The sequence below is a fragment of the Tympanuchus pallidicinctus genome, unplaced genomic scaffold (genome assembly GCF_026119805.1).
Source record: "Tympanuchus pallidicinctus isolate F22 unplaced genomic scaffold, pur_lepc_1.0 scaffold7, whole genome shotgun sequence".
Classification (NCBI taxonomy): Eukaryota; Metazoa; Chordata; class Aves; order Galliformes; family Phasianidae; genus Tympanuchus; species Tympanuchus pallidicinctus.
Window position 1 is genome coordinate 5467035 of NW_026294791.1, and position 24317 is coordinate 5491351.

The following is a 24317-nucleotide window of genomic DNA, read 5'->3' on the forward strand; positions in this document are numbered from 1 at the left end:
GTAGGGAAGGGATACTGAGTCCCTAACACCAAAATACTAAATACATGAAATGTGCTGAAATGTTTTCAACAGGTGAATCTACCCCACTTTGCAGATGCAGGTGAAAAACTGTTTTTGTTGCCAGCCTGCCTGGGAGAAAATTCTCTTTTCATTCCAGGTCGGGCAATTAGTATGAGCCTCAGCTTGTGAATAAGAGATGCCTTCCAGGTTTCTGCAGAGATGCCACCTCAGCACTGATTCACTGTGTTCCAGTGTTTTGTTTCCAAATGTGTTATTCTTTTTGGAGGCACTCCTTTCCCTCCCCCCATTTCCCTCTCTGCTGTAAAGATGCCCAGTGGCTGGCAGAGGACAAAGGATTTTTTTAGGCTGTCGTGTTTTAGTAGTGGTCTCTTTTTCCTTTTAAATGATAAAATTTTGTGACTTGGTTTGCTTGGCAATTTGTTGAGATGGATGATTTGATTGATACTGAATACGTGACAGCAGTTCAGGTTAATGTTAATGTGCTACATCATTTCAGTGTTAAAGAACAAAATTTATCCCTAAACACAACATTATTGCTCTGGCTCTTAAAAGTAAAATTTTATGTGAAACTCTTAACATTTCTTATTACAAAATATTCAAGCCTCAGGAAATTGCATGAGTGCTATTTAATCTTATATCTCTCTGCTTTTCAATCTTAACTACTTTCATTTGCTTACACTTCCTCTTAATATGTGGTGTTACTACAGCTTTCAGTTTCCTAACTGGGTTACAGATAGGTGCTTTTCCTGTCTCATTTAAAACTAAGGAAGCTGCTAATAAAAGGTACGCAGTGTTTGTGCATTTGTGCAAAGCTTTCTCTTGGAGTTCTCTTTGGATGTGTAACTGTGTTTTTGATTGAACAGCTGAGATCTAGTTTGGGCCTGCAGTAGAATGTTTGTGGATTTGTTTTAAAGGTTCTCGTGAGATGTGACTGTAGCAATCTGACACTTAGAAAAAGCAGAGCAGAACGAAGCCTTCCTTTTGCTCCAATGCCGCATTCTCACAGTAACCTCAGGCTGGCCTTGGTGCCAAGGGAGGTTGTTCCACCACGCTTCTGGCTATTTGCTGGCAGCCCTCCTGCTGCTCCTGCCTCCTGCCAGCTGCTTTGGCTATCCAGTTTTTGTCTCTGCAGAAGTGCTCAAGGGTGGGAGCAGGCTAAGTGGCAGGGACTGGAGGAAGGCATTTGTGCTCTGTCAGGGCTGGTGCTGACTTCCATTGCTTCACAGTGAACACAGGAGCGTGCCCTGCCGTGTCAGTCCAGCTTCCATCAGTGGCATGGTGTGGGAGAAATGAAAGTGGAAGTGAGGGCTTATCTTGCTTGTGTGTGACCCCACCCAGGGCAAGCAAATGGAGTGTAAAGAAGAGTTTAGAATGTTGAGTCTTTCCCTCCATTTTGTTTCCTTTAAAAAATATATACGTAGCTCTGCAGGAGAACCCAGTGTTGTTTAGAGATACCGGGGTGCTGTATGGAGCTGTAATACCAGTAGTCCTACAGGCAGCTCTTTGGGCAGGGTGTCGCACACCAGAGCCAAGTTTTGCAGCCCAGGCCCTTCTCACTGCAGTCAGGCTGAAGCAGCCCTGATCCATGTGAGTGGTCATTCCTGCAGTGGGGCTGGTAAGAATTGCTGCGGGAAAGATGGACTGCAAGCCAAAGGCAAATGCTGCTTGTTCTTCTGGGACTTTGGTCTTTGACTTCTGATCTAGAAGTGTGAGCCAGATGTAATAGTGTTTGATAGGAATACATGACTTTTTGAGGTAAGATGCATAGCTATTTCAATATGTTTAGTAGCATCATTTTTTTTTTCTGAGTTTGTTATTTTTTTAAGGACTCTGACATTAACTTTATAAAAGCTCTTGTTTTTGCTTTTGTTTTTTATATTTTTTTAAGGTAATATATTTCAGTGGTGTTAACAAAGGTTTAAGCTATCCATTTTTAGTATGTGGTTTGTATCCTGAAGTGTATCCTGGAGTCTGTGTCTCCTCAAAGTGACAGATAGTAGGTAGTTATGTAAGCTGAAAATATACTATCCTTTATGCTGATGATATTCAAAAAGACGTATTTTTTATGAGGCATTTTAATATGATCCCTCTGTTGTTTCTTTTTTGCAGTACAGAAGTGCTTTGTGCTACCCTAATAGTTGTAATTCATTATTGATTTTTATTACTGTTACTAATTTTTCTTTTCAATGCTGTTCCTTTGCTAAAGATGAGGTACTTATTTTAATGGGTTCTCTAAAACCCAGAAATTTCCATAAATGATGCTTCTAACTACCAAGTATGTAGGTGGACTGGAAAGAGTTCCAGAATTCCAAATCTTGCTATGGCTATACACAGTGGATTTTCTTCTATGTCTAACACTTTATTCTCCTAATTTCTTACTGCCAACTCAAGGCTGTTTTAAAAGAAAAAATCCTGGTTCTTGTCACAGATTCTTCTTTTTCATTGTCTACATTGCAAAGATTAATTCCTTAATAACAGGTTCCATTCTTCATGCTTAGCTTCCCATTGGCAGTGTAGTCTCTAAGAAGTCTCAGTGAAGTTCAGATGATATACTACTTAAAGGACAGAGGTTTAGATAAGTAAGGGCAGTCTCCAGCTAAATAAAACATTTACTATTTCTATTTTTCACTGATGAAAATCTTAATTAATTGATGGTAATTGCTGTATGAGAATTGTATGTGTGAAATGTTGTGCTTACTTGTCTGTGGATGTAGATGATAGGTGAGATTTGTTTTTAATGCTTTGATTTATAGCCCTGATTTTTTTTTCCAGAGCTAACTCAATCAGTATGTTTTATTGCTGATATTTTTTAGATTTCTTCAGTTTTCTTTTTCAGTGTAATTACAGACATCCTGGCTTGTAGATTTTTTTTCCCATAAAGCCAAAAATAGGGAGGACAGAAAAAAGCAAGCTGTTGGCAGATTTATTACTGAGGTGTTTTTTTTTCACCACGTTCTGCCATTTTTTGTCACTTTACATCCCTTCCTCTTTAAAACAGAAGTTAAGATTAACGACGTTTTCATCATTTTTATTTGTCATATAGAATATGTTATGAAAATTCACTTATGCCTCTGGGGAGTGGGAAACGTGCTTTCGTTAATCATTGGTAGTTTGACTTTTCTTTGTAGAGCTTCATTTTAATATATTGCCTCTGCAGAGCACTGATGTTTTCCCCTCAGTTTACGAATGTCTGTCGTTATTTTTTTCAGCAGACAATCAGCCACGATCCTTGCACAGGGGATTTAAAATCAACTTCAAATTATTGGAGAATTGCACTTCAAGCAGGTCTTCACTATAATGGAAGAGGCCAGGAGCTCAAAGAATGGAAATCATGACCCAAGGAAGTCTGTCCGTCTCGTCAGCGAGGAAGGCAAAGCAGTTAAAGTTACAAATAATCAAAATTATAAGCATAACAGAAATGACAAATCTGTGAAAGATATTGGGAGAAGTTCTCCAAGTGGGAATAGCAGCAAAAAAAGTAAACAAAATGATGTTTTTTCTGAAAAACAAGGAGAAAATAAATCGTGCAAAGTAAATAGTTGTATTCCTGGGACTAAAGACACTGGGTCAAATGTTCAGGAGCGAAATCATGGAAAAGTAAAAAAAAATTCTAATTTATCAGCAGCAGCAGAAAACCTGAAACAGACAAAAGGTCAACAAATGGGAGAAAACTTTCTAGGCTCCCATGTTTCAGGAAATGGGGTCAGTATGGAAACCTTAACAGCTACTCACAAAGGGAAACTGGTTTTGGAAAATCCACTTGGAGTTCATGCATCGAAGACTAATGTGGATCAGACTGGTGATCCTGGTAGGACTGCTTCAGATCAAAGAAAACTGGAACATAAGCCTGATGACTTCAGTGAGTATTACTCAACATTACACACTTTTTTTTTTTTCTGATGGAATGGTTAACCATGGGCTTTGAAATGTTTTTGTTGTGTATTTTTTTCACATGTAATAAGTTGCTGCTTGCATTTACAGGTAATATGTTAATATAAGCACATTACTTAGAGAATAAGAGATTATGATAATGACTTTTTTTTATGCCTTAAATCTAAACATCTTTGCAAGAGGCTTGAAGTGCGTGGGTTTCAGGCAATTTTGTGAATATAGTGTCTTGGCTGGAGGAGAACCCTTCATAATATCATTGCCATTTATGAAAATGCCAGGTGTTACTGCTTTTCAGAAAGATCTGGAGAAAAGAAATCTGTTAGAAAGCATTTTTTATAGATATGAGGGGAGTATTTACCTTTTTTTGTGTGTATTATGCTGTTTCCTACTGAAAATGTTTAAAATTGGCAGATGGCTTTTCAGTTTAGGGAGCTGTGGAATACTTTCCATCCATCAGAAGTTACCTTTAGGAGTGTTTAATTTTTGTGTCTTTTTCAGTTTCAGAATTAAACATGGGTCAGGATTTATTTCATTTCAGGATTGCTCCTTATCACAGACTTTGTCATGCTTTTTCAGAACACAGTATTCTCTAATAAAATGTTGCTTGAAGGCTGTAATGTCAGAGTGCAGAGCTTCCATTTGAAATATTTCCTACCACTGCAGCAGAAATGTGAAAATAAAAGGGAAACTATGAAAAATAAATATTTTTTGGTATCTTTATAAAATTTCACAGGAAAAAAAGTTGAAATGATGGCATCCCCTGACTGGCCAGCTCTTTGTAGACCACCATCAGTACTGAGGGGACCATCTGTCACTGGCCAAACAGGACTTGAAAATTTGCTCAGATTTTGTTTCCAGGCGTTTGGTGATGTAAAAACTACTAATTTAAGATGTAGGTGTTTGTAGAGGTTAATGAACTATGAACAATTCGTAGGCATCTGGAGGAACTGGACTGGAAGTGAGCTGTGTGTTTGAGTAGCAGCATTCCAGAGCTCTGTGGTTGCTAGCCCTGGTATCATGGCAGTGTGTCACAGTCTGCCCAACTACAACTCCCAGCTGTCATCTAACATGGGTGGTTGCAATGTCTGGCAGCTGGCTTTTTGAGGTTGTTTGGGTTAATGTATTTAAAGTTGTTTTAGATTGTTTCCACAGCAAAATATGTTATTTAAAAGAATAATAATTAAGCCTAGTACTTTTATTTCTGTTAAGCAGAGCATCAGGACCTCATGTACTCTGTTCTTTTTTGCCTTGAAGGCCTTAATGGAGTTAGCAATATGAACCTTACTTGTTCTGGTGTTTAGCTTGCAGTATAACTCGCTTTGTGCCTCGCCTCTTAGTGAGACGATCTATCTATAGTGACCTCTGTACTCTTACTTGTTTATTCTGAAGAAAATAACTGTTTCTTTCTCTAGGTAAAATAAAGAATTCTGAACCAACTGAAGAACATACCTTGGAAGCTGATTATTTAGAAAGCACAGTTATTGATGAGTCTAATCTGACGGCTGAACAGCAGTTGGGATTGAAACAAGCTGAAGAGCGGCTGGAAAGAGATTATATCTCCCGACTTGAAAAAGTAGGTTGAGTATTTATCAGATAAAAAAGAAGATGAATATCTTCCTTTGGTGTCATCACCATATTTTGGGTTGAGTAATATCTCTATTCCAGACTGTTGCCTCTGTTTCTTCATTATAGTGTATCACTTCAGTCATTTAAGATACTAACCATTAATAGATAAAAATAGGTTAAAAGATACTGCCATTAATTGTGACAAGATAGGAATTGAAAACATTGTCTTCCTTTTGTGGTCACACGCAGCATTCATAGAACAGTTGTGTTTTTTTTCTAATTCTGCACATGTAAAGGTTTACATTTCCATTACTTATTTAAGGTGTTCTAGAAAGTCCTATACCTGAAAATTCAAGGTATTGGGTCAGAAAGGAACCTCAGTGCATCTTCAGTATGTTAGCCTTCTACCAGACTAAGTCACCTGTATTAAAGATGACTTCTTAAAAACGTTTATTTAAGCTGCTGTAGTAATCTCCAATGAAATATGTTTTGCAATCATTATAGGTATCTCAGAAGTTAATACCTAATGTAAGTGTCTCTGGAGCATTTTACTCTCTCATGTGTTGGCCTAGGAAAATAAACGTAATGGTTTATAACCTTCATCAGCAACTCTCCACGCATTTGAAGATCATTACCGTTTCTCCCTGCAGACTTGTCCTTTCCAGATCCACTCTTTGTTCTTTAGTCAGAAGGGTTTTTTTCAGTTAATGGTGCATTCTTGTTGCTCTTCTCTGGGCTTCCACCACCTGGCCCATTTAACTGTGGTATCCTAAAGTGAATGCTGCCTTTTAGCTGATGCCTTACGTGTAAAGAAGAAAGCTGGCTTAATCTATCTGAAGTAAAGCATTTGTGTTTAGGATGTCTGTTGGTTGTTTTTTTCCTGTGGGTGGGTTTTATTGTTGGCTGTTGTTATTTGCTTGTTTGTTTTTTATCAGCAATAAGATAATGGCTTGTAGCTTGGTCAGCTATGATCCACATATCCTTTTCTTAAGAAATGTCCAACTGGGTGTCCTCAGCCCTGTATTTCTTTTAGTTGACAGTATCTAAAGAGGAATGATGTGGTGCTTTGATAAAATTTAGTTGCAACTTTCGTGTTCCATGTCTCTGATTTCCTGTGATCAGTGAACTGTCATCTTAACACAAAATGCATAATCACTTCCAGCATTATCTTTCTCATCTGTAGTCAGCACACTCTCTTTTGCACTTTGTAAATCTCTAACAAAAATGTGAATGATTCTCACCCCAGAAGGACCCCTGTTGGAACCTACTTGGCACATGCTTTTAGACCAGTGATGAGCCAGTGTAGGAATGTGTGCTCTGAGGACAATTTTCTGAGCAGCTTCACTCTCACCTTACTGTTCTTTACTTAGGTAGCATTCACTGCCTTCTTAAGATTCTATGACAAACGACAAAAACTTTGTAAAATTCAGCATGCAACATCTGCTGCTTCCTCAAGCTTTATGATTTTCTTTTAAAAAAAAACAACCCTAAAATTGGTTTAGTGTAGTTTGGTTTATAGCAAATCACTTTGTCACCCATGGCCTATTTCTTTCCTGACTGGTTATTAATAACTTATTTATTAGAGGATTTTACTGGGCACTAATTCTAACTGACTCATCCTCTCTAGCCTTTTAAAGATATTCTTGAGTTTTTCTTTCCTAATGACCTGGAACTTTTCCATTGTTTGAGTTCTTTAAAATACATCTGCCTTTGGGATGTGTTTGCCAAACACAAATTTCAGTAGGCTTGGCTTCTCCTGAGGTTTCTAATTTACTCTGATAATAGTCTGAAGCTATTTGTTTATTTAGAAAACTATTTCCCTTTTCTTTGGTGTTAAGCATATCTACATGATGGAAATAGGCTTTTCAGCAGGGGCAAAATAAAAGGCATTATGTGATTCAACCTTTCTGGGAACTATTGGCATAATACTGCAGATCAGTGTAGTAAAGGAGTACCTGATTGTTGTTAGTGCTGATAGCCAGTTGATTTTAGAAGAGTGTTAAGAGTATTACTTCTGGTCTCCTTCAGTCATCTGGGATCAAATATGTGAGTCTTCTGAACTAGCCAAGTGTAGCTGTAAATTGTGTTCCAAAAGGTGTTTAATTTCATTTTATTAGCTAACAATCTCCAAGAAAATAAGGAGGAAGAGAATTAGTAAGAAAGGTGTAATTACCATTGCGTTTTACGTTCAGATTTAATCCACAGTTGGAGACTATCAGACCTTTCTTCCTCAGTTGTTCTTCTTTTCTGAAAAGCAGAGGATTAAACTCAGTAAATAAAAAACTTACCCAAATGAGTCAGTAACTTAGGTCTTCAGTATGAGAAGTGAAATCTTAAGAAGCTGTAATATCTTAAAATGGTGTTCTCTGCTCATTCATTGTTATGTCGTTGGTAGGACAGCTGGTGACATTAGGATGAAATTTTTAAGTAGTTCTTTTGCTCTTTCAATTACAACTAATAGCTGTTAGAAGTTTTCCAGTAAGTCTGCAGGCATATTTTTGGGGCCCTTTCAAGAGGGACTTGAGGAACAGCTCTCCCATTTGAAATGAATGTGTCAAAGTGCCTCCTACATCGATAGCAATGTTTAATTAGAGCAAGAAGAACAACAGCCAGATGAAATAGGTTAAAGTGGAATACTTGAGAACAGCACCCTATCTTTGCAGAGAGGATCATTTCTGACTTTTTTCCTCCTGTGATTTCCAGAGGCTTGGCAGCTCAGCTGCTTCTTGCAGACTCTCGCCTGTCCAGCCAAAACGCTGAGCACCTCAAATGATTCATCAAAGTAGAATCTTACTCCTTGTTAGACAGTCCCACCTTATTCAGAATTTAATCATCAGGAAGGCAGTAACTGGCTATTGTCCTCCTTGTCGGCCAGCTACACCCTTCTAAATAGAACAAAAAAATGCAGTACTTGCACAGTGTGCTGTGAATATGGCAGCCAAACAACACCACCGTTTGTCATTACATATACAATAGTTAATGTGTTGAAGACTTCCCATCTTCTCTTCAGAGAAGGGGAGATAAATGCAGAGGTTTAATAAATCTGTGGTTATTAAAAGCTTGAGCTGACAAGGGAATGGCTTGCTGGCCTTTAGTTCAGCTTTAAGAGGCAGAAACTTTTTGGTCTTAATCTTGCTTAAAAAAATGTAATGAGAAGGGTTATATTCAACTCATCTCACTTCCTTTCTTTACCTCCCTAGTCATATGGGTAAAAATCCACTTGCACCATGTTCTTTGAAGATTACATAATGTTTACAAAGCACCCTTATATTGCAAATGCTCACTAATTGTTAAATAGAATTTGTTATTGAGGCAGTTGAGTTTTTCAGACACTATTGGCAGCAACATTTTCTTTTAATCTGTGGCCATTTTTCCCCAGCGCTCCCCAGAATATACCAACTGTCAGTATCTATGCAAGCTCTGCTTAGTTCACATTGAAAATATCCAGGGAGCTCACAAGCATATTAAAGAAAAACGTCATAAGAAAAATATAATGGTAAGTTAACCACGTTTTCAAATGCCTTTTTTTTTTCCCTGTTATAATAAATATTGAATAAAATGGCAACAAACCAGCCTCACCTTTAATATGGAAACAGTCCTGTGCCATGCTTTGCATGTGGGCATGGAGACAAGAATTCAGAAATGTGGTTTCTTTACCACTGAATGGAAATGATAGAAGACAGGACGTGGTTTCACTTTTTAATATTTGTCTTCAGAAAGTTTTATGTAGGACACCACATGACAGTGTGTGTAACTGTCCAAATGTTACTTCATAGAGTACCTGTTGGCAGCTCTGATTACTGATGTATGACTGGGAATGAACTCTGCAGCAGCTGTGGGTCCTCACTCAAAAAAAAAAAACAAAAAAGAAAAAACCCTTAAAAAAAAACACACACAAAAAGCAGCCCTTCAAAATGTGTTGTGTTTACTCAAGTGAGAAAAGAGCAGTTGATAGATGAAGGCTAGTACTAAAGAAATGTTATTTTCATACCATACTGATGTGCTTAGTGTAGAAAACAGTGTAACTATTTTCAGGTTATTATTTATTTCTGTTGTCAGTGACATTTCATTTAGTAGATGAATGCGTGAAACTAGTTATTGTTTCATTTAGCCCCAAATGCTAAATGCATCTGACACAGTTATTGCTGTTGGATAAGCTGATTATAATGTGATGCATTAAAAGTTCTTTCTTGTGCTAGTTGTTCAGGCAGCAGCAAGAGGAGACTGTACTTTTTAAAACTTCCTGGGAGCCAGGAATATCTCTTCTGCTACTGATGTCCTTCATTCCAGTACAGCCTGCTCTGAAAAATCTGTGTGATTCTTGTGTGAAAAAGTAGCTTTTTCCACTCAGATGCTTCTATTATGTAGGAACAGATAGAGCTTTTTGATTTCTTTGGATGATTTCTGTTTCAGAGCTGTCAGAAAACGTGGTTCAAGAATATAACGCACCAGATTTCTTCTCCAGTTGCCAGCTGTGAAATAACGTGTTCTCTTTTAAACACAGCATCTACTATCATTTCTGTAGGACAGAGTTACCACCTTTGGAAATGTTTGATCAGGACACTTGTAAATAGAGCTTAATTAGCAAACAGTACATTTTTAGCGTATAATGCAATACTGTGAGATGCATACATTGATACGTATCATGCAATTCTACAAGATATCCTTATCTCTTAAAATACAAGTTTTTACTTTTATCATTCAACAATTATTCAGGAAAAACAAGAGGAAAATGAGCTGCGTGCCCTCCCACCCCCTTCTTCTGCACAGTTGGCTGCCCTGAGTTTTACACTCATTGAGGCAGCAAATGAACAAGGCATATCTGATGATGACTTCAGAATTCGTCAAGAAATTGTAAACGAGATGGAGAAAATTATTCAACAGCCCTTACCAGGTATCCATAGCATCCTCCATTTTCTCTACTTGAAAATTGTTCTTTTTATTAATGGAGAATTAATACATTTGAGGTTAGAGTATCTTTGTATTATACAAATGTATATGTATGCAGGCATTTTAATACTGGCAATTAATTTAAAAGCAGCTAACAAATCTACAAAAAGAGAGAAATGTGATTGTCCTTTCCTTTGCTTCTTTTTGTATGTGTTTATTGAAGCTCTTGGTCCTCTTTAAAGTGGTAATTTCTAATAAAGACTGGAAGTAACCAGTGCACCAAATATTTCCTACCTAGTTATGATTAAAGCTGCAGCCACTGAGATCTCCTTCGGGCTCCTTCAGTCCTACTGACCCTTCCACCTGTACCTTACCTAACAGTACTGAGTGTCTGTGCATTTTGCAGTAGAGTGATTTATTTTTCAAGTGTGCTTAGCTATGCTTGCGTAAGTGTTTCAGGGGTTGGGGTAGAAAGGAGAATATGAGAAGGTACTTGAAGAAAAAAAAAATCCTACCAGTCCTTCAAATGTTTTTGATGTCTTTAGGGGCAAATAAAAGTCACACGACTCAACTTTCTTTAAAGCGTAGATTAGGAAAAAGAGTGTTAGACCCCAGTGGTTTCTGTGGCCAGATGAGACATTTTCAGTACTTGATTGTGATCTGAAATATCTATGGATATTAATCAGCAAATATTTATTAAAACAAGTTTAGATCAAGAAATGTTACTGTTTAGCAAGTATTTCTTCCTATGTGTATTTGTAGCTAGCGGGTATTAAATGAAGGAGTTACCTTAAGTAAGTAAAAATATTGCATTCACCTAATGATGTATAAATATCATACCTTACCTTTATGAGTGCTTTATGTTGATAAAAATGTGAAACAGTCTGGGCAGGTATACACATGCTTGGTCACATGTGTTGCTTTGGTGGATCATTGAAGTCAGTGGATTTATAAAGTTCCTAGAAATGGTCTGGGTTTGGAAAAGGCCTTTAAGATCATCTGTCCAACCATCCACCTACCACTGATATTTCCCCACTACCCCATGTCCCTCAGTACAACACCTATACACTTCTTGATCACCTCCACGGATGGAGGCTCAACCACTTCCCTGCCCATTCCAGCACCTGACCACTCTTTCAAAGAAATGTCTTATTTTTAGGGACTGCATTTAATATGTGCTTAAATGTAAGATGCTGTATAGAAATTAGGCTTGCAGCGTGCAGCTGTGCTAAATGTTCACTTAGTGATATTGCCACGTGTGGCTCCCAGTGCAATCTGACACACTTGAGTTTTCCACGGATAGTATTTTGACAAAGGAGAAAGTGAAGGAAATGGTCAGTGTTCTTGTCAATATTCATTGAAGTTACTGTACTGGTGTCATTCAGCTGCTGAAATGGTTAGAGTGATGAGCTGATGTGGGGCTGTTTGTCTGCAGCAGTAAGTGGCAATGTGTTATTCTCCATTTCAAAGCCTGTTATGTTTTAGTGAGTCTCTTTTCAAAAGTTGTAAATTAGGAGGAAATTTAAGCATAGTGTAGTAAACATTGGATGTCCTGGCATGGTTTGAAACTGTGCGTGAATAAGATTGATTTTCTCATAAAAAAAAACCTTATGATAGTTCTGTTTGAAAATATTTGATCAGAATGCAAAGAGAACACACAAAATGCAGTAAAAATCCTCTTCACAGTGAGACTGTTTAAACACTGGCACAGGTTGTAAAGTCTCAGTTGTTGGAGATATTCAGGACCCAACTGGACACAGTCCTGGGTGTTGTGTGCCAGGTGACCCCATGTGAACGGGGTTGAACTAAAGAGTCTCCAGAGATTCCTTCCAACCTCAGCCATTCTGCGACTCCGTAACGAAGATCTCTCCTTACTGCCCCAAATGATCAATAATTGGGAAAGAGTTGAGGATAGTCTCAATTTGCAGCTAACATACGTACATCAGAGCCTTAATATATGTTGCAGGAAAGGTTTGGCTTACATAAATTGCTTCATGGTGTGATAGCAATTAGTGCTCTTGGAGCAGAATGACTTTTCACATGATAGCATTACTAAATGGTTACTTTCTAATTAACTTAGACGAGATGTGTTGTACGTCCTTGCAGGTAAGGAACTGTGTTAAGTGCAAAAGCCCTATTAAAAGGGTACTATACTTTGTGGCTTTAGTTATATTGAACTTGTTTTATATGCATGGTTATCAATGAGTTGTGCAAAGGAACTTGCAGATGTCACCTATTGAAATTGTCGTACGTGTTAAAAAAAAAAATTGACAGAAATGTGTGTGACAATTAAATACTGCATCGTTGGGTAACTTTTCCTGTAAGGTGAAGTTATTAACAGCAGAAACTGTTAATTAAAATCCTGCAATGGGATGGCAATGCTTATTATTGCTCAATGGTTTTATTAAAAACAAAGAAAACTAAACTTGCTGGCTGCATTGCAAATATTCCAAAGTAGTTTGGACTCTTAGTGATGGTACAGTTTGAATTACTAGTTTTGCTGTGATGTTGTGTTGTAGAAATGAATAAATGTCACAGATGTGAAAAAGTGGTTCAATATTTATTAATCTGGGAGCACTTCTTGGGAGCTAGAGTATCTAAAGTAAAGTAAGGCACCATTAAAGAATATTTTCTTCTTAGCTGATAATTATAAATAATTATGTTTCTCTCTCTTCCAGACTGTTCACTGAGGATGTATGGCTCCTGCTTAACTCGATTTGCTTTTAAAACCAGTGATATTAACATTGATATAAAATTCCCACCTAAGGTGAGTAGACACTGTCTTGATTTATTTTAGAGTGTTTGTGTGAAGTATATGATCTTTCATCTGGTTTCACATGTGCTATGAAACAAATGGAAAAATTTTTTATTATTTAGTGGATAACTTTAATTCTGTTTTTTGCACAATCTTATGCTACCTTTTTTAAGTTTATTGAAGGAGCACTAAGGCAGTATGAAAATAGCTGGCTCCAGGTGAGCAGGCTTTTATGTGCTCAGAATTCTGACAGCAGAATCTCACAGATCTTCATCTCCCAGCCCTTTCTGGTTTTGTTTTTGTTTTAAAAAAGTTTACTTTAAATAATGACAACTTTTCTTTCACGTTTTAGTCGATTACAAGCAGATCTCATATTCCAAGTTACAATATACTGTGGTACAAAATTCCTGTAGAGTGGTATAACTTGCCTTTAGATGTTGAAATTGTTGGTTTGTGTTTAGTACATGATTTTAGCAACATGTCCTTGCTAGAGACACAGCTGCTGATCTTGCTCTTTCTTGGCCTATGCTGTGGAATTCAAGATACCTGTTTTGGGTGCATGTTTACGTGTTACATTTTTAAGTGATACTGCAGCTAAGTGGAAAAATGAGGTCTTTTTCTATCAAGTGCACTTGGAATGTATCATATAATTTCACATGGTGCTAATTTTTAGGGTTTTTTTTCATAATTTGCAGCCACTTGAGTAATTACAGCTGATTTCTGGGGAGGAAACATTTTAAAAAGTTAATCTTTAAAAACCCTTGGGAAAGAAAGTTTTTGTCATGCATTTCTGTTGGCATCTTCTGACATTGGGATTGCTGAATATACAGTGTATACAACATCACCTTAAGTAATTTGAAATGAGGTGTGAAGTAAAATCATTTCATCCTAACAATGTAAACTGTTTGAATTTTGTCATTTTAGATGAGTCAACCAGATGTTCTGATACAGGTGCTTGAAATCCTGAAGAACAGTGGTGAGTCTCAGTTGCTTCTCATTTCTATTTAATTAAAAATCAAATTACTGTTCACTTGTTTTTATATGGAAATCTTCAGTAAACTTAAATAATAATTTTCCACCAAGTTATCTGAGTTGCTTTTGGAGTACCAGTGATTGTACAGAGGTAGAATGGCCGCTCAGGTGGGCCAGCCTTTTCAGATTGTCAGAATTAGTGGTAATTCTTTTTGACCTGATAGCTCAGGCTGTTTCACTTAGTGGGAAAAGTTCCAAGCAGTAAACTTAGCAAACAGTTTCCACTTCCATATGAATGTCAGTGGGAACTATTGCAAAACTGCTGAAACTTGTAGCCTCCTTGTTCTCTCAGGAACTCATCTAACCCCATACAATGCACGTGTTGAACCAGGTGACAGAAGTAGCATTGTATTTTTGATCCTTCAGACGGTTTTTGATCGACCAGCTCCACAAGCAGTCTGCAAACCAGCCCTCTTTGGTCAAAATTCTACCTTGTGTCATTCAAATCTTATAAAGATGAAAAATGTTCTAAAAGAAATGCCAGCTGTTTCCCAGTGAGAACTTTTCTTCTTTTTTTTCCTACTGACTGTGTTATACTTGTTGTGAGAACCGAAAGTAACCAGAATATGCAACTTAGTGATTAGAAATGCAGCACTTAGTGTTTTCCTGTAAATGCCTGCTATAGAGGACACAGCTGGGAAAACTGTGAAAGATTTTTACATGTGACATTTTTTCTCCTTGCATAGCTGTCTACTCCGATGTGGAATCAGATTTCCATGCCAAAGTTCCTGTTGTCTTTTGCAAAGATGTTAAAAGGTACGTGTTATTGAAAAAGATTTTTCAGGAGATGCTCATTTCTATTGTGCTTGTTTGTAGAAGCTTCTGGCACGTGTTCTTGACAAGTATTAGCTAACATTCATGTCAAAGGGGAAATTCTCATACTGAAAATGAAATATAGAAAGAAATCTTGGTTTTGTTCTTGTGCTTGGACTAGGGGAGATGCACACAGCTTATCAGCTGTAGGACTCTGAAAACAGCAGTTTTGATTGCAGTTATGTAAAGAAAATGCAGAGTGGTTCTCAGACAATACTTAAAATTTCTGCCAATAGTTTAATCCAGGAGTTTAAGAATATTTTGTAAGATTCACATTGCCAGTAAGGAAACATCAACTGGCAGTTTCAGTAAATTCCTAATACGTAGCGACCTCCAAAATGAAATGTCTTTGCTGTGTGATGTCCATGTGGTTTGACTGACTGGAAGTATGTAACTGAAACTCTGAAGAAGCAAATATAGATAGGATGGGCATATGTTTTTCTCATGCCTTGTTAAGTACTAAGAGAATAGAAGTAACTATTTTGAGAAGCAAAAACAAACACACAAAAAATGTTCAGACAAGCTGTTTTGTGGGCTTACCAACTCTTGTATGAAACAGACCTGTTTTTATTTATTTAGTGTGTGATAGATATACATGGTGCTTGTGAGTTATGCACAGTCAAGAAAAGGGAGAACTTAGAGCAAATTCTTTTGCATTTTTAGCTGTGCTGTAATGACAGCTTTTATATTTAGCTGTAGTGACTTTCAGTAAGTTACAGTTTCAAGTGATGAATTAATAGTAAAGAGAACTGCATCATATTCTGTTGCTTTTGTTAAAAAGTTTCTTTCATAGGGAGGATGCATGTTTTTAAGATTGTGGAAATGATTTCACTGTCTCACACCTCCAATCATTGTTTGTGTACTTGAGGAAAAGATAATTTTTTTTTTCCCTGTCTCATATTTGTAATTACAGTGGTTTGACATGTAAAGTTAGTGCCAGAAATGACGTGGCTTGCCTTACAACTGATCTGCTGGCTGCACTTGGTAAACTGGAGCCTGTCCTCATTCCTTTGGTTTTGGCTTTCCGCTACTGGGCTAAAGTAAGTGCATAAATACTGAGGACATTGAAATATGTTTGTTTCCTCTTCTTAAGTACTGTGTACAGTGTAATATGTGTTATACCATGAGAAAAAAACTTGATGCTACTATTTCACCTAGAATGAAACTGAAGATTTTGGTTTGGAAACTATATATGTTTTTGAAGCTTCCACTATTCTGTTGGCAAGCTATTATACTAGTTTCTTAAGTTAATTGTTCCTTGAAAACCAGCTCAACTGAGCAAACAGGTCTTACAAACTCCCTGCTATTGAGATAGCATTGGAGAAATTTGCATTTGCTCTTAACAAAATTGGTTGCCATATCCTGCTGTTCTTCTTGTAGGTATCAATGGCGATCACGTTAAAATGTTCACAGCCAGCATTTAACTGTCATGTAATTGAACACTGAAATTGCTGTCAGTCCATATTTAGGATGTCTTGGCCTCATCAGAAAGTTAGGTTTTGATGTTGTTTTCATATAATTTAGCAGTGCTCTTATGAAAATACCTGTTTTGCAACACAGAGAGAAATAGGAATAGAAACTACAGAGAGCTGTTTGAAGTCTGACATGTTACATCTCTCATGATTTCTCATGAGAGAGATCAGTATCAGATTACAACTAGATGAATGGAATCTCCATACATGAGATGTCGTACAAAACAAATACCTGACATATGTAGAACATAAATATGTCCCACAATCACCGAGTGTGAAGATAGTGAAAAGAATAAGAGAAAATAAAATAGTATAAGTGAGACACTGTGTGAATGATTAAAACTTGCGTTTTCCCTGTACGGGACATGACTGATGTGTGCTTATAAATGTGCCTAATGCTACAAGAAAATAAGTGTGTTGTATGATAATCTGACTTACAAATGAGCAGTAGATGACTGAGAATTGCTTATATTACTTTGCCATTTCCTGTCTGCATTTATAAAGCAAAATGCATTACTTTGTTTACTGCAGTTTTTGAGATAAACGGTTTTGCGTTCGATTTTGTCACATTACTTCTTAAATATATATCCCTTTATGATATATTTTAAATTAAAATGCTGATGTTGCATCAGAAAATTAATGATGTGTTCTGTTATAGCTCTGCCACATTGACTGTCAGGCTGAAGGTGGAATTCCCTCGTACTCCTTTGCCTTAATGGTGATATTTTTTCTTCAGCAAAGAAAACCACCTATTTTACCATCCTTCTTGGGCAACTGGGTAAGTGTTTTGATAATACAGTACCCCTACTATTAAATTATTGTAAGGTTATTTCCGTATTCTAAAAGGTCATAATATGCGCAGAATTTGTTTGCCTTATAAATCTGTAAATAGAACACGTGGGTATCTAACCTTGTGCAGCTGATAGCTGCTGTAGCCTCTGCAATTGTACCATGGTGTATTTTAGAGAAAGGAGAAATCCTTTCTTCTTTAATTTAGTTATCTGTCATCAGTTATTCTTGAGAGGGATAAATGTGACAATTGTCCTTGTTACTTTCGGTGAAGTCTTTGTACGTATTATATGCAGTCTTTGTTCAGAGCTACTCTAATTGTTATTAGATTGAAGGCTTCGATTCAAAGAAGCCAGATGACCACCAGCTGAAAGGTGTAGAAGAAGATGAGTTTGTACGGTGGGAATACAAACCGTCAACAAATGGTTCAGCAAAAAACTCAGTTGGAACAGAAGGTAAAAGTAAAGTTGAACAGCAAAAAGGTGGTGGTAAGAAGGCAACAAGCTCAGAAGTGGACAACCAAAGTAATGCGAAGGAGAAGCACGGCAATGTAAGTCAGCGGTTTTATTTCACTGCAATTCACAGTCTGTACCTTAGCCCTGTTGTGGATCTTTAAACATTAATGTTAGATGCAACCAAGAAAAAAACTGGAATTTGCGATTCTTACAGCATCTGAGCACTCTTATCTATTTCAGTCTCTCTTAGCATTCAAAACCCCTCACCAAGTTTCACTGGGGCAACTGTGGTTAGAACTGTTGAAATTTTACACACTGGAATTTGCTTTGGAGGAGTATGTCATCAGCATACGGGTACAAGAACTCTTAACCAGAGAGAACAAGAACTGGCCTAAAAGGCGAATAGCCATTGAAGGTAGGGTGATACCTTTTTCTCATTCTGTGGTCTGTGCGTGATCATCTTTTGTTTACCCAATACAAATCTGTCACAAGATGTCTAGACAACAGACTAAATAATATTAGAAGGAATAGTAATTGAATGGGAAAGTAAATTGCTTTTGTGGTGTATTTTGTCTGCTGTTTAAACTGTTTGAAGACCAGTTTCCTGTATAGCACTATGTTTTCTGGTCCTTGAAAAACAAAGTACAGATCTCACTGTTTCTTACCTTTCTGTTGTTATCTTCATTTCTTTCATTTATTTCTGTAAACCATTATTTTTGTAAGCCATCATTTTTTTTCTTTTTTGATAGTACTGATATTTATGAATTCTCAGCACATCTGTCTGCATTTCCAAAGCCATATGTTGAGTGTTAGCAGCTATCAGCTTATTTCCTCTGACATAACGTGGGCTGAGTAGAGAGGTTAGCTCTTATCTTGGTGAACTGGAGCAGCTGGTGCTTGATGATCCTTGGGGTCTCTTTCAACCCAAGCCATTCTATGCTTAAGCCCACTAAAGTAATCTCTCCACCCCTTTCCCTGTTGACAGTATTTCCATACTGTGAAACTGAATAACATGTCATAGACTGTGCTTCATTGCCTCAATAATGTGTCTAAGGGAAGTGCTTTTATGGGGAGAATTGAGTGATATATAACCTGAGTTATGTATGTTGGGGAGAGAAATGCAAAGAGGGGAAATTATTTTGTCAATTGCTTCTTTTATAGCTGGAAGGCATCTTTATTTCTGTTCCTCAGCTCAGAAATGTGTGATTGATACTTTACAGGGAAAGTAACACAGCACTGCCTAGCATTCTGGATTGGGCTTAAGAACAAGAGGACTGGGTGGTGAGGAGTGCTAAGAAACCACTTTAAGTCCTATTTTTATAAAAGAATAAGTAATGGATTTTGGAGATCTGTTGATAAATTTGGTTTTTTGAAACACACATCAGGTGATAGAGGCAATAGGGAGAATTATGTCACGGTGGCAAGGAATCAGTTACTAAAGGAACATCGGTGGACCAGTCAGTGAGGTACAAAGAGGAAAAAAAGTAGCAGATGTTGAGTTGTGGGTCTCAAAATCACTCCTGTGACTTTAATTTCTTCTTTACTTCAATCAGGTTCAATGAGAAAGTTTTAAAACTAGGCCAGTATACAGTTATCATCTGAGAAACTAAAACCTGCAGGATGAGAGAACAAATTCTTGAGAAAGAAACAGCAAGCTCTTTTTGAAAAGATACTGCATTCTGGTGTTGATGCCTGCTACTATTTGGTGGTTTTGTTGTTCATTGTTTGTTGTTGTCATTTTGTTTTGCTTTGTTTCTGATGTTAAACGTGTAACTGAAATTACAAAGTACTAACAGAATCTCAGTGTGATAGAATCTTTAGAGACTAACTTACAACAGCTGTGCAAGTGCTCATTTATTTGGAGAAAAGTATTTGCTTTAGCAATTGCTAGTAAGGGCTAAGAATGAAACCTGGTAAGACTGGTTCATGTAGTGCTTATAACCTTAATGTTAGGACAATTCTTCCAGAGAAATTAATTCACTGGAATTGAAATCCTTCTCTAATGAAGAAAAAAGTGCAGGCAGGAGTCCAAAGGTGCAAAATAAATGTAGGTTTGTTTTCTTTTCTAGATTAGAAATTGACTATAATATAATGGTGTACAATACTAGTGGTGTTGTTGATTTTTGTTTTTATAAAATAACACTATTTAGGATCGCTCATGATTGCTCACCATTCTTGGCCACGTGTTGATTTATATGGAGGAAATCCAAGAGTTCTGGGCCCTACATTGTCTCCAAATCTTCTGGATTTTATTATAAAAATCTCTCATTTTTAACTGTTGTATCATAACTTAGGTATTTCAACTTCTTTAGTTTGGAATAGCTGTTTGAGCAATTAAATATTAATAAAGAAATTGCAATCTTTCTTCCTAGATCCCTTTGCACTAAAGAGGAATGTTGCACGAAGTCTAAATAGCCAGATGGTCTTTGAGTACATCCTGGAGCGATTTAGGACAGCGTATAAATATTTTGCATGTCCACAAAGTAAAGGTGGGATTAAATCCAAGCCAGATACCAGAAAGAAAGAGAAAGGGAAAATTAATAACAAGAAATCCACAAGATCTGAAGAGTCCATAACCAACTGTTGCCTTCCACAAGGGGATAAAACTGTAGATAAACAAAATATAGGAAGTGCATGTACCATACCAGAGAATGAACTTGAATGTAATGAAATGGAAGAATCTGTAGCCAGAAGATACACTTTGAAGAACAGAGACTCTTTGCTACTTTCGACATTGGACTCTAGTTATGATGAAGACAAAGAAGAAGCATTATCCCTTATTTCTAATGAATGCTGTGAATTAAAGCAAAAATCACTTAAAGAGAGAGATGATCTGGATATTTCAGAAGTTGGTCAGACTGAAGGTGAGCTGAGCCACCATTGTAACTGCAGTGAACATCAGTCCTATGACACAAATTCTAGTAATGAATTCTCTGATGCTGAAAGTAGACAGAGTTTGGTAACGGAGTCTTCTCAGAACAAGTGCACTGGCACACCAGCTACCTCGCACAACTGCAGAGCAATGGTGGAAGCTCACGATCTCAAAGATGAAGGCAGACTCTCTACAGAAGAAATGCATTATGTGTTTGATAAGTTTATTTTGACTTCAGGAAAGGTAAGTGGTGTATTTAAGCAGTGCTGGTCACGTACGAGTGGGCTGTTACTTTCAAATAACTAAAATTAAGAATGGGTGGGCAACAAGGTTGTCCACTTATTGTTCCAGGCTCTGTTATGAATGATAGCTCTGGTATTTTTACAGTACCTCTTACTCAGGACTGAAAAATTCTGAAAACATGTGCTGTTTGGACTAGACAGCGTGGTGTGTCTCTCTTATGCAAAGCTTTCTGATCTTTCACTTCTCCTACTTTACTGTAGAATTCCTGGGTGCTTATGTTCATGTAGAGACTGTGTAACTGTAAAAATTCTTGCCTGTGTAAGTTAAATTAAATTGTTGGGTCTATTGAATAATCTTAAAAGTATAATAATAATAATTTTTTTTTAAAAGCCTCCAACTATAGTATGCAGCATCTGCAAACGGGATGGACATTCCAAAAATGACTGCCCTGAGGATTTTAAGAAAATTGATCTTAAACCACTACCACCAATGACAGATCGATTTCGGGAAATACTTGATATAGTGTGTAAGAGATGTTTTGGTAAGTTGGAAAAGCATTTGCACTCCACTGTAAACTGTGATCTGTAATCTGGAGGGAGAGGGGGGGGAAAAGGAAAAGAAGGGTTAAATGACTGATTCCAGTAGATTCAGCAAGAACTTGTTCTTCTAGGTACCTTAGGCTACCAACTGGCTAGTATTTTTGTTCTCTCATAAGTGATGGTTGTGTTATCAGGTTCTCATTTTGAGGAACTAATACTGTACAAGAATTTTATTAGGCTGGTAAGAAGTTGCTGGTGTCCTCAGAAATTAGGCTCTGGGCAAAACTCGTTTTTGTGTTTGTTAATTTCTGTCTCTTTCGACACTGGGTGCCTACGTGTGAGTAATTCCAGAAGAATTAGACATCTGAAATAAAATCCTAGCAAGTCTAATGACAACATAAAAAGAAATAAAAACATTTTAGTTGATAATCAAAGAAAGGAAATGTTTGTTGTTTTTTTTTTTCCCAATAAAAGTTAAGAAGAAGTAAAATATATCTTATCTGATGCTTGTAATTAGCTGAAAAAGGATTTTTGAGGTAGCAGAATGTATATCTGATTGTGTTTTAACTTGTTTTTACTTAGATGAATTATCTCCTCCTTTATCTGAGCAACAAAACAGAGAACAAATTCTGGCAAGTTTGGAAAGATTTATTCGTAAAGAGTATAATGGTATGTATATAGCAGTAGGTAGTGATTCTTGATAATACTTCTTCACTGAAGTTCTCCAGAACATGATAAATTAATCTGTATCCTTAATGCTCATTTTCCTTGTTAAAGCAGTGGCATTTCTTCTCCTCTGCATGTAAACCTATATTATAGGCTTCTAAACTTAACAACTGCCCTATGGTATTCCATGGGAAAGTCCTGTTATTGTCAGAAAAGCGTCAAGAGAGATAATGCAGACACAGTCCTTTCACAGTCAAGACAAGAGAAAAAACAAAACAAAAAGAATGGGCCCAGGCCAGTTGGGTTTAGGATTATCTGGATTGCAGTCCAAGTACTTTTGTTGCCTAGTCACCAGTGTTTGAGTGTTTTGGAAATCTTACTCAGCTTGCATCTTAACATCCCTTTTATAAAGTAGGAAGAAGTATCTTATTACAGAAATGGCATTCAGGGCACAGAGATGAGAAGTGACTTTTTGGATGTTATAAAGCAGTGCTAGAGCACTGTTTTTCTTTCTGATTCAGTTCCTATAGTTATTGAAAATTATGCTTCGTCCTTCATCAATGATGAAATGTTAGAAATGATGTTGTAGGTTCCCTCTAAAGCTCATTTTTATGTACACCTGTGCATCTCAGTTAAGAGATATTCCATAGTAAAGATTTGTTGTTAAACTGTAACAGACTTTTATTTAATTTCTGTTCTACATTTTTGATTAGATAAAGCTAGACTTTGCTTGTTTGGCTCTTCGAAGAATGGATTTGGATTTCGGGACAGTGATCTAGATATCTGCATGACATTGGAAGGCCATGAAAATGCAGAGGTAAGAGTTCTGGAGTTGGTAAAATTTACTATTTGAAATTCAAGACTTCTTGACGTGTTTCATGCAGTTGGGGCTTCTGTATACGGAGCAGGTGGGATTTTGCTTGTAGCACTTAGACTTGTGCTCTTCACAATTAAAGCAAGATATAATTTATTTTAGTTCTGACGCCCTGTAACACTTAGTGCATTGTGAAAGCACACACTTTTGTGTGAGTCACCATTTTACATAAATTCACGTGTTACTTTATAGATTGTTTCTTTCTGTACATATCAGATGTATGTATGAGATGTGCTTTGTGCTTGTGAGATGTGTGATTGATGGTAAATATGCTTATTGAGATAGAACCCATGTTTAAACATCTTAAGCCGTGGCATTTATTTTTCCTAGAAATTGAACTGTAAAGAAATAATAGAAGGTTTGGCAAAAGTTCTTAAGAAGCATCCAGGTAAGTGTTTAAAAGTATTGTTTGTTTTATATTTACTTCTAACATATATGTAGTTAATAGAAATGTTTTATGTACTAAAGTGTTGCCTCTCCAGGTCTGAGAAACATCTTGCCTATAACAACAGCCAAAGTGCCTATAGTAAAATTTGAACACAGACGAAGTGGTTTAGAAGGAGATATCAGTTTATACAATACACTGGTAAGTATCTGTTTGTTTGACTGAGTTCAAAAAAAGCTTTTTTATTTGTTGTAACTCATTCAAGTAATCATATGAAGGAAGAGTTTTGAGACCAAAATTAAAATACTTGTTTGTGTTACTTTTTTTTTTTCTTTTCTCCATCATTTCAATAATGTCTTTACCCTAAGGCCAACCCAAGTAGCTGTACAACATGATGGCACAGCAGCAGCATGGCATACCGAACATCTTTGTGAATGCTCCTGAATTCATCTGTCCCAGTCTCATATTTCAGATTTGTGACAGAAAAGTTGTGTGAATGTTAGGGAATAGCTGTGTGGGTTTTTAGTCCTCCAGTTGTATTATGCATTTCCTGTGCTTGAACTGCAGGCTGTACTATAATAGACCATAAATTACACTGAAACACTTGTTTAATTTTTTTCAGGCCCAACATAATACAAGAATGCTGGCTACGTATGCAGCTATTGATCCTAGAGTGCAATATCTGGGTTATACAATGAAAGTTTTTGCAAAGGTAATATGCAAAGAAAATACTTATTTGTACAGCATGATGTTTTCTGATACAGCCACTGAGTTTACCTTTTGCTTGACACCAACGAGAAAGGAGATAGCAGAATGCTATTAATATGAAGAAACACTCTTTCTTAAGCTGACTGTGGTCCATTCTGATTGTGTCTGTCTGACTCAAGTTCTAACTGGATTTTTCAGCTTTGGCATATTATAAACAAACAAAGAAAAATGCTTATTAACAAGTTTTCTGGTTTTATGTTAGGCAAAAATGGATTTTGAGTTTTCCAGATGGTGCTTGATTTTGACGATGTTTATTTTTCATACTTTGTAAACCTGTTTTTACTTA

The 24317-nt window shown here is 36.8% G+C and overlaps 1 protein-coding gene across 5 annotated transcripts in view; it reads left to right on the forward strand.

Annotated features, from left to right (window-relative positions):
* Positions 1–3304: 3304 nt before the first annotated feature.
* Positions 3305–24317, forward strand: part of TUT4 (terminal uridylyl transferase 4) — a 34987-nt gene continuing 13974 nt past the window's right edge. For all 5 annotated transcript variants that reach the window (XR_008202185.1, XM_052665827.1, XM_052665828.1 and 2 more), the window contains exons 1-18: positions 3305–3880; positions 5325–5485; positions 8858–8974; positions 10195–10372; positions 13047–13135; positions 14048–14099; positions 14842–14911; positions 15882–16008; positions 17099–17218; positions 17558–17779; positions 17925–18099; positions 20057–20799; positions 21190–21340; positions 21921–22007; positions 22718–22821; positions 23209–23266; positions 23361–23464; positions 23886–23975. Coding sequence is in view for 4 of the 5 variants with exons in the window: in XM_052665827.1 (XP_052521787.1) it covers positions 3319–3880; positions 5325–5485; positions 8858–8974; positions 10195–10372; positions 13047–13135; positions 14048–14099; positions 14842–14911; positions 15882–16008; positions 17099–17218; positions 17558–17779; positions 17925–18099; positions 20057–20799; positions 21190–21340; positions 21921–22007; positions 22718–22821; positions 23209–23266; positions 23361–23464; positions 23886–23975 (3210 nt within the window). In the remaining variant the exon portion in view is untranslated. The remainder of the gene's footprint in view (positions 3881–5324; positions 5486–8857; positions 8975–10194; positions 10373–13046; positions 13136–14047; positions 14100–14841; positions 14912–15881; positions 16009–17098; positions 17219–17557; positions 17780–17924; positions 18100–20056; positions 20800–21189; positions 21341–21920; positions 22008–22717; positions 22822–23208; positions 23267–23360; positions 23465–23885; positions 23976–24317) is intronic.